The sequence below is a fragment of the Copadichromis virginalis genome, linkage group LG15 (assembly GCF_057382275.1).
Source record: "Copadichromis virginalis isolate Kocher_CV1m ecotype Utaka linkage group LG15, C_Virginalis_male_GT1.1, whole genome shotgun sequence".
Lineage (NCBI taxonomy): Eukaryota > Metazoa > Chordata > Actinopteri > Cichliformes > Cichlidae > Copadichromis > Copadichromis virginalis.
In genome coordinates this window covers 27,067,573-27,078,337 of record NC_140632.1, presented here as the reverse complement: position 1 = coordinate 27,078,337, position 10,765 = coordinate 27,067,573, and the positions used below count along the sequence as shown (strand labels likewise).

At 44.6% G+C, this 10,765-nt stretch overlaps 1 protein-coding gene across 1 annotated transcript; it reads right to left on the bottom strand.

The window, feature by feature from the left end:
• Positions 1 to 541: 541 nt before the first annotated feature.
• On the bottom strand, positions 542 to 6,356 carry myh6 (myosin, heavy chain 6, cardiac muscle, alpha). Its single transcript, XM_085432752.1, has one exon. It carries the CDS (start codon positions 6,354 to 6,356, stop codon positions 552 to 554), a length of 5,805 nt encoding a protein of 1,934 aa, XP_085288878.1. The 3' UTR covers positions 542 to 551.
• Positions 6,357 to 10,765: the final 4,409 nt, after the last annotated feature.

Here is a 10,765-nt window from a genome sequence, read left to right as displayed (position 1 = left end):
AAACATTAATGACATAAACATGAAAAAAATACAGAAATAAATCTGTGCTGTTAAGGCCACAGATGAGGATTTATACACACTCATGAGTAAAACAGCATTAATGTCATGTGTTTTAATGCTGTGTATATATATTTAATAGATCAGATGTTCTAAAATAATAAACACAATGTAAAAGACAGAAACAAAAACACAGCAGGAATGATTCATAACACATTAGTGTGAAGAACTTCTCATCAGCAGAAACTATTCAACTCAAACTGATGGAAAGTTTGAAAATTGCTAAAGTGTTGTGGTTTAACTTTACAATAGCTGTGGTAATGAATTTAAAACGGATTAGGTTCTTAGGTCTGTAGTGCTATTAAACATTATTTATGATCTTATTATCTTGTTCTTTCTGTTTGTAAATGTTCAATTAAAATGCATAAACATTATTTAGACATTATTTATTAGGGTTCCATTAAACCTGATAGACCGTATTGTTTACAGAGCTCTGACTATGTCACTGACTCTTCTCACCTGCGATGTGCACTTCCTGTTCCTGTTCCTGTTCCTCACTCATCCAGGCCCTTTTTAGACGATCCATCCCTAGTCTTTGCCCTCAGCTTGTTCACCTGCGACTCGGCAATGTCGGCCCGCTCCTCTGCCTCCTCCAGCTCGTGCTGCAGCTTGCGTAGTTTTGCCATGTTGAGGTTGGCCGCCTCCTCTGCCTCCTCACCCGCTCTCTTGTAGGACTTGGTCTTCAGCTGCAGCTTGTCCACCAGGTCCTGGAGGCGGGCCATGTTCTTGCGGTCCTCCTCGGTCTGGTAGGTGAGCTCTTTGATGCGGCGCTCGTACTTGCGAACTCCCTTGATGGACTCGGCTCCCCTCTTCTGCTCTGCCTCCAGCTCATTCTCCAGCTCTTTGATGCGAACCTCCAGTTTCTGGAGCTGCTTCTTGCCGCCCTTCATGGCGATCTGCTCAGCCTCATCCAGACGGTGCTGCAGGTCTTTGATGGTCTGCTCCATGTTCTTCTTCATGCGCTCCAGATGGGCACTGGTGTCCTGCTCCTTCTTTAGCTCCTCAGCCATCATGGCTGCATCTGTGATCGCCTTCTTTGCCTTCTCCTCAGCATTGCGGTTCTCCTGTATGGCTTCCTCCACTTCACACTGCAGGTGTAGGAGGTCTGCTTCATGCTTCTTCTTCTGGTTGATCAGGCTGGTGTTTTGGGAGTGTAGGAGTTGCATTCGCTCCGTTGCCTCGGTCAGCTCCTGTTCGGCCAGTTTCCGACTTCTCTCGGTCTGCTCGAGTGCGGCTCTCACTTCCTCCAGTTCAGCCTGGATGAGGTTGTTTCGGCGTTCAAGCAGAGCAATGTTTTCTTTTAGGTCATCGTTGCCGTGCTGGGTATCATCTAGTTGCAGCTGAGTGTCTTTCAGGAACGCCTGGAGGGTCTTCACCTGTTTCTGGGCTTCAGCTGCCTGCCTGTTAGCTTGGCTCAGCTGAATCTCCATCTCATTGAGGTCGCCCTCCATCTTCTTCTTGACTCTCATGGCTTCATTTCGGCTCCTGGTTTCGGACTCCAGAGAGGACTGGAGTGATTCCACCATACGCTGGTAGTTCCTCTTGGCCTGGTCCATTTCCTCGTCCTTCTCGACCAGCTTGCGCTCCATGTCAGCCTTCACTTGGTTAAACTCCAGTTGTGCTCTGAGGATCTTGCTCTCTTCGTGCTCCAGGGAACCTTCAGCTTCCTCCAGCGCCGACTGTAGCTCAACCTTTTCTTGTTCAAGTTGCTTCCTGATCTTCTCTAGTTCATGGGCACTGCGGCCACCTTCTCCCAGCTGGTCAGTGAGGTCTGAGATTTCTTCTTGGAGATTTTTATTCTCTCTCTTCATTGTCTCAAATTGATCCAGGCATTCTTCATAGGCATTCCTGAGTTTGAAGAGCTCAGTGCTCAGAGATCGAGCCTCCTTCTGAGATGCCTCTAACTCACACTGCGACTCCTCATATTTTTGCTTCCACTCTGCCAAGACTTTGTCAAAGGTTCTTTGTTTTTTGTCCAGTGCTGCGGATGCCGCATTAGATCTCTCAAGGTCCAGCATGAGGTCTTCAATCTCATTTTGGAGGCGGTGTTTGGTTTTCTCAAGGGAGGAACACTTTGCGTTCACAGCCTCAATGGCCTCCTCTGCCTCTTGCAGTCTCTGAACAAGCTTCTTTTTTGCTTCTTCCAGCTCCTCAGTTCTCTGGATGCCGTCCGTTTCATATTTGGTCCTCCATGTAGAGATTTCAGTGTTGGATTTAGACAGAGCTCTCTGCAGTTCAGCCTTGGCTTCCTGCTCTTCCTCAAATTGTTCTCGGAGCAGATCACAGTCATGACGAGCAGACTGAACAGCATGGGCGAGAGCGTTCTTTGCCTTTAGTTCTTCCTCCAGCTGTCTGCGCAGATCTTCCATCTGCTGGTTGTACGAGTTCTTCCCTCGAGTAAGCTGTGATATCAGACAATCCTTCTCCTCCAGCTGCCGGCCAAGCTCACCATTTTCAGTGAGGAGCTTGGCCCTCTGGGTTGTCAGGTCATTGATGGTCCTTTGAGCCTCCTCACATTTGCTCTTGTACTCATTCATGTTGTCTTCCATCGTTCGGCACATTTTCTCAAAGTTTGCCTTTGTCTTTACTACATTTTCCATGTTTGAGCACAAATCATCGAGCTCTAGCTTCAGCTCACTCTTTTCCTTCTCCAGTTTTTGCTTCACACGCTGAAGGTTATCAATCTGTTCTCCCAGTTCAGCGACGGTGTCAGCATGTTTCTTCCTCAGGGTGGCAGCGGTGGCCTCATGTTGGAGGGTTGATTCCTCCAGCTCTCTACGCAGCTTCTGAAACTCCGCTTCTCTCTTTTTATTCAGCTCCACCTGAGCTGATGTGGCTCCTCCAGCTTCCTCTAGACGTTCACTGATGTCCTCAAGCTCACGGGAAAGATCAGAACGCTGTTTCTCCACCTTGGCCCGGGCTGCTCGCTCAGCATCCAGCTCTTCCTCCACCTCCTCAATTCTTGCCTGGCTTTCTTTGAGCTTCTTCTGGAGCTGAACTGATGCAATCTGCTCATCTTCTAGTCTTGAAGTTATTTGGGTGACCTCAAAGTCTTTCTTCTTGAGTTTTTCCTCCAGCTGCTGCTTGTCATTCTCCAAGTCCATCAAGTTCTCCTGGATCAGTTTCAGGTCTCCCTCGAGCTTCCTCTTTGAGCGCTCCAGGTCCATCCTGACTTTCTTCTCTTGCTCCAGCGATCCCTCCAGATCATCCACTTGTTGCTCCAGCTTAGCTTTAGCTTTGGTCAAAGTGTTAGCTTTGTCTTCTTCACTCTGCAGGTCATCCAGAGTTTGCTGGTGAGCCTCCTGCAGCGCCCTCTTCTCTTTGGTTAGCTTTGTGATGTTCTCATCCTGTGAAGCCATCTCCTCCATCAGGTTTTTCACCTTATTCTCTGTAGCATGTTTCTCTTTTTCCACCTTAGCTAACGTTAGCTCCAGGTCATCGATGTCCTTCTTCAGCTCTGAACATTCATCTTCAAGCTTGCGTTTCTTTGCTGTCAGATCAGCGTTCAGCTCCTCTTCATCCTCCAGTCTTTCTGTCATTTCTTTTAGCTTTGCCTCCAGTTGAATCTTACTCTTGATCAGCTGTTCACAGCGTTCCTCAGCATCTGTTAGGGTGTCCTGTTCAGACTGAATCTGCAGGGTCAGATCATTCTTCTCTTGGAGGAGAGTCACTATTTTCTCCTCCAGTTCTTTTCGTCTTGCCTCTGATTTCACCAGAGTTTCCTTTAGCTTGTTGAATTCATCCTTCATGTTGGCCATTTCCTTCTCAGACTCTGCACTCTTCAGCAGGGGTTTGATCTTGAAGAAGAGCTTCATCCAGGGCCAGTTTTTCACCCCAAGGAAAGACCGAAGGTTCCACTGAATGACCATTAGGGCATCTCTACGTTCCACAAGCTTAATAAACTCCTTCCTCATGAGGAGCCCTCGGGCATTGGCCTGGATCCTGGTGATGATTCGAGAGAGTTGCTCATCTCGCATCTCCTCCAGTGTACCCAGCAGGCCGGCTTTAAAGAAGACTTTTGTGTGACCAAACTTATACTGAGTGTGGTCAATGTCCAGCGATCCTAACAGCTTTTCAGTACTTTTCTTGCAGTCTATGAACTGACCCTCTGGGATGGCGGATGCATTCAAGATCCTGTACCTCTGTTTGAAGTCTCCATAGAGCACCCTGTTTGGGAAACCTTTCCTACAAATCCGGATGCCTTCCAGAACCCCATTACAGCGCAGCTGGTGCATCACGAGGCAGTTGTCCATGACTCCTGGAATTTTCCTCTCATTAGGAATCAGACAGCGGACAAAGTGTGGATGAGTGGTCTTCAGGTTTGTCATCAGCTTGTTCAGGTTTTCTCTGTGAAGTGCAGACACCGTCTGAAAGGAGGAGCCTTTCTTCTTGGCTCCTTTTCCACTTCCCTTGTCTCCTCCATCAGCTCCTGCATAGTTTGAAAACAGAAGACTGAGAAGCTTCAGAGAGGATTTCTGATATAGACCAACCACTGTCTCATTTAGGGGGTCTTTGTTTTTGACCAGCCAGCCAGCAATATTGTAGTCCACTGTCCCGGCATAGTGAACAAGGGCGAAATGGGCCTCTGCTTTCCCCTTTGCTGGCCGTGGCTTCTCAAACATCTTGTTCTTGCCCAGATGGTTGTCATAGAGCTTGGCCTTGAAGGTCTGGTCGCTAGCTTTGGGAAACATGCATTCTTCCTCCAGAATGGACAGGATCCCCAGAGGTTTCTCAATCAAGTCTATGCAGGCCTGGAGGTCCATGCCAAAGTCAATGAACTCCCATTCGATTCCTTCTTTTTTGTACTCTTCTTGCTCCAAGATGAACATGTGATGGTTGAAAAACTGTTGCAGTTTCTCGTTGGTAAAGTTGATGCACAGCTGCTCAAAGGTGTTGAAATCAAAGATCTCAAACCCGGCGATGTCCAGCACTCCTATGAAGTACTGACGATGCTGTTTGGTGTCCAGTGATTGGTTTATTCTCACCACCATCCAATTGAACATCTTCTCATACACTGACTTAGCCAGAGCACCAATGGCATAGTAAACCTGGTCCACACTCTGCCCTTTGGTGACATATTCATTTCCTACCTTAACTCGGGGGTGGCAAAGCCCTTTGATGAGATCAGCAGAGTTGAGCCCCATCAGGTAAGCTGATTTATCAGCAGCCTCAGTTCCATCAGGTTCAGCCTGCTCCTCACGCTGCTTCTGTTTGAACTTCATGTTGCCGTAGTGCATAATGGCACCAGTTAGTTTGTAGACACTCATTTTCTCCTCTGGAGTGAAGCCAAGAACATCAAAGGCACCATCGGTGGCTATCAGTTCCTCCGAGTCGTTGATGGAAGCAACTGTTACCTCTCCTTGGGAGATGTAGGAGTAGTCATATGGGTTGTTGGTGATCAACAGCATGTCCAACAACTCTGGCTTCTGATTGGACAGGATCTGGTAAAATATGTGGTAATTCCTTTCGGCCTTTAGCTGAAAGGTAACTCGTGACTTCTCCAGCAGATACGTCTCTATGTCAGCAGATGACAGCTTACCACTCGTGCCAAAGTGGATTCGGATAAATTTTCCAAAACGCGACGAGTTGTCGTTTCTCAACGTTTTGGCATTGCCAAAGGCCTCCAGTGCCGGGTTTGCCTGGATGATTTGATCCTCCAGAGTCCCCTTGCTGCTGTCTTTTTTGCTTGCACCACCAACTGCAGCGATGCTGGCAAAGTACTGAATGACTCTCTTGGTGTTCACAGTCTTTCCTGCTCCAGATTCTCCAGTGATTAGGACAGACTGGTTCTCCCGGTCTGTCAGCATGTACTGGTACGCATTATCAGAAATGGAAAAGATGTGAGGAGGGGCCTCGCTCCTCTTCTTCCCCCTGTAGGCAGCCACCACTTCAGCATCGTAAACAGGAAGCCACTTGTAGGGGTTGACAGTGACGCAGAAGAGCCCGGAGTAGGTATAGATCATCCAGGCTGCGTAACGCTCTTTGAGGTTAAACAGCACGGCGGGCTCGTGGAGGAATGTAAACATTGCCATGTCTTCGATTTTATCGAACTTGGGTGGGTTCTGGGGGTGAGTGTCAGATTCCTTCACTGTCACCGTTGTTTCATCTTCCTTCTGGACCGTTACCATCCCTCCGTCCTTGCTCAGGATTTTTCCTTTGACATATTCTTCTTTAGTGTCGACTACAAAACATTCAGTCTTGATGTCAAAGGGTCTGGTCTGAGCCTCCAGACGCTCCTTCTCAGACTTCCTCAGGTAAGGAGCAGCCTTCCCAAACTCGGCCATCAGAGAGTCGCCCATGCTTTACGGTGGAGAACGTTGGCAGTCAGAGGAGAGAACAAACTAAGTGAGAGAGTTTTCCTGCTGAAGCTGATGGAGAACTGCAGTCTCCTCACAGCAGGTGATATTTATAAAGACTCCCTGTGGACCAAATTAGGAGATGACAGCTGAACTAAATCTGTCTGATCAAGTGAATGCACCATGAGGGCAGATTCAGGACCTTTGGCTGTTAGAATCCATTTTAGGAAAAGTGAAGTTGTACCGCTTATCTGCTGCTGATAGTCCCGACATGTCTGCATTTAGACTGCATCCTCCCTGGAGCTCATCCTGCATATCCTCTACCCTTTAACATCCACCGTCACAATCACTTAACAAACATTTAATTATATCCTTAGCTATCCTTTAAACGTCTGTTAATATATTAACACAACATTGATATTACATTAATATATCATGTATAATAACATGATGATAGCAAATATGAAAACAGTAAGTTAGTGTGCATGTCTTGTTTTTGTGTGCTTCACTGCTAGTGCAGACTCTCTCCACATGTGTACAGATTTTCCTGTTTTAATGTTAATTAATTCGTTAAAAACTACAGAACACAAATTATGGATTAGTTCACTTGATGATAAATTTTCTCAGTTTAAATGAACAGAAAACTTAGATCATTGTCTTCGGCCCTAGTGACCATTACGACCTTGGCCCCTTAGAAAACTATCAAAAAATCTTTTGCGAGAAATTTAGGTGTGATTTTTGATAGTAAATGGTAAATGGCCTGTATTTGTATAGCGCTTTACTAGTCCCTAAGGACCCCAAAGCGCTTTACACAACCAGTCATCCACCCATTCACACACACATTCACACACTGTAATTTAACATTCATAACACACTAGTAATTTAACATTCGATAAACAGATAAATAATGTGATCAAGACTAGCTTCTTTCACCTCCACCTACTTGCAAAGGTGAAGACAATTTTCTGTTTCAGAGACATTGAGAAAGCAATCCATGCCTTTATTTCATCTCACCTCGACTTCTGCAACAGCCTCTACTCTGGCGTCACTTCGTCATCCATTGGCCGACTACAGCTGGTTCAAAATGCTGCGGCAAGGCTCCTGACTGTCACGCGCAAGCAAGAGCACATATCCCCTATATCTGCCTTGCTACACTGGCTGCCAGTTAGTTTTCGAATTAATTTTAAGATCTTGACACTTGTTTTTAAAACATTGCATGGATTAGCTCCTATATATCTTTCTGATCTTCTAAATTTGTATACTCTGGTGAGAGCTTAGAGGTCTGGGGACCAGATGCTTCTAGTTGTCCCTAGGTCTAGATTAAAATACAGAGCAGATCGGGCTTTTACTGTGACTGCTCCAAAACTGTGGAATAAACTGCCTTTACATATCAGGGCCTTTCCAACACTGGATCCTTTTAAAACTCGTCTAAAGACCCATTTTTACTCCTTGGCTTTTAAGTCGGTATGAGTCTGCCATTATTTTATTCTTATTATTTTCTTATCCTTGATTTTACTTTCCTTTTAAGTTTTACCCAATCATTCTATTGTACAGTAATTTGGTCAACAGTTGTTGTTTTTAAAAGTGCTATATAAATAAAATTGATGTGATTTGAGTTTATATTATTGCCGTTTTTTGTGATATGACTTATATAAAATCCACTCTAATGTGCCAACAGATTGAAGCAGGAATTTTTAACAGGACAACCATTCACTGTCACATTCACACCTGTGGGAAATTTGTATATTAACACGATGATAGCAAATATGAAAACAGTAAGTTAGTGTGCATGTCTTGTTTTTGTGTGCTTCACTGCTGGTGCAGACTCTCTCCACATGTGTGCAGATTTTCCTGTTTTAATGTAAATTAATTAAAAAAAAACCAAAACAAAACACAAAATTATGGATTAGTTCACTTGATGATATTACTGCCGTTTTTTGTGATGTGATTGATATAAAATCCACTCTAATGTGCCAACAGAATGAAGCAGGAATTTTTAACTGTTTCTCTCCATCCATTAATTCCATTTCGGGGGGGCTGGAGTCTATCCCAGCTGTCTTAGTGCAAGAGGTGGGGTACGCCCTGGACAGGTCGCCAGTCTGTTACAGCAGCAGTCCCCAACCTTTTTTGCGCCACAGACCGGTTTATGCCTGACAATATTTTCACGGACCAGCTTTTAAGGTGTCGCAGATAAATACAACAAAATAAAACTAGTACCGGTACAGAAAAAAAGACGATTTATTCATAACACACGTGAAAAGACCCAGGAAAACAGAGTTAACGATAAAAACGATAACAAAATAACGCTAAAAACTAATAAAAACCCTGAAAACTATACATTTCACACCTGAGCCTCAACTCTCGCGGCCCGGTACCATACGACTCACGGTCCGTGGCCCGGGGGTTGGAGACTGCTGTGTTACAGGACAACCATTCACACTCACATTCGCACCTATGGGAAATTTAGAAACTGCATGTGTTTGGACTATGGGAGGACCTGAGAGAACCTACGCAAACCCAGGGAGAACATGCAAACTCTTTTAAAATTAATCATCTTAATTTCATCACCTGTGGAGGAGATACATGAGAAACATTATGATGGGACTGTAATGTGTCCATTCAGAGCAGCTTAAAGATCTGAACATCACCTCAATGCTGTTAGTGTGACACACCGAATAATTACAAAAGCCTTCGTGTTTCCTGAACAGCAGCAATCAGAGCTGAGAGTGAAACTGAGAAACGCAACTTCAGTGTGACTGAACATGAACTGCATGAGCCAAAGTCCTTCAGCTGCTTTAACCTCTGGACTCGGGTCGCGTTAATCTGTGATATGCAGGCGAGCTGTGATGGGCTCGAGTGTCTGCGTCTCTTTATCTGTGGCAGTCGAGGCTCCTCTGCCTCCAAATAGAAACCCAAGTCTCTGGAATCAGTTTTTATCTGCAGCATGAGGACGAACGGCCGGCTGGCAGCAGCACGAGGACTCGCTCTGAACCTCAGTGATCTTGAAAATGAACAGATTAATAATCCTTCTGAAACTTCTGAACCAGAGGAAACCCAACAGGAATCATATCCGACTTGTTTTTCCCAAAGTGAGGTCCTGAAACTGAGTTTGTTTCAGAGCTACGGAGGGTTGTAAAGGACAACACTCACACTGCAGGAAGAGACAAGGGCTTTAAATGTTTTACAAAGGTTGTTTGAATGTATGTGTGTAGGTGAAACTGGAACACTGAGACTGAGCAGCGTTCATGATGTTTAAATCCACAGTTTCAGATCATTACATGGAGAAACCTTTGGAATGCAAGCATGCTGATCCACACAGGTATGCACACATGGGTATTCACAGACGCGGACTAAAGCTTTCTTGGCTGCTGCCTCAAAGCACACTGTGCGCTGTCTATCTTGCGTGCTGCACAATATCGTTTATTATTTAGTAAATATTGATATCTATGACTAGCTAGTTTATTGTGATGGTGCTTTGTTTTCTCTATTATTATGTTGCTCTTTGTTGTTTGCTGTCTCCTCTGTTTGTTTTTTTTGTTTGTTTTTTTTTTTTTCTCCATACAGGTGACCCAGGAGTTCTTTTTTTCTCTCTCTCTCTTCCCCCCCCCTTCTCACCGTCTCTTCTCCCCTTTGGTTTTCTTTCTTTCTCTCCCCCTCTTTCTCTCATTCATTCCCCCTGTCCTATTTATTAAAAAAAAAAAAAAAAAAAAAAAAAAAAAAAGACAAAGGATGAACTGAAGCTCTGCCATCACGTAATGTCGCATACTGCTGTTTCTGATGTCATTTAAAAAAAAAAAAAAAAAAAAAATCCACAGTTTCAGCTGAAAGAGGAAGAATAAAAATGAAAACAGTTTGTTGTGCTGAAAAACCCAGTGCTGAAAAATGAAGCCAGTTAAAACCACTTTGAGCCACTTAGCATATAAACTTTGGATGCTTTTAATCAAATCTGAACATTTCTAACTTTTATTTGTCTAAAAGTGATAAAACGTTAAACTCCAAAGACTCTGATTTTTAGTTTTAGGTACAGAACTTACCACATAGTCTGCAAAGAGGGAGGCCTTTTAATTATGATTCAGCATCTCTGAGAACATCATCAGTGCAGCAGATTTGCACGTGGATGTTCAAAACTGCATTTTACACCCAAGACTAAATCCGAGGAACAGAAACCAGAACCTGCATTTAGAGACCAGGATCATCTTCTGCCTGTGAAGATATTAAACTGGCTTCATGAAATATAGTTAGTGTCAACAAAAGGAAACAACCAGAATTTAAAAAGAAACAGTTGAAGTGAAGAAAGCAGCGTGATACACACACACACACACACACACACACACACACACACACACACACACACATACACACACACACACTGAGCTCAGACACACACCTGTAAATCAATCAGCGCAGACTTT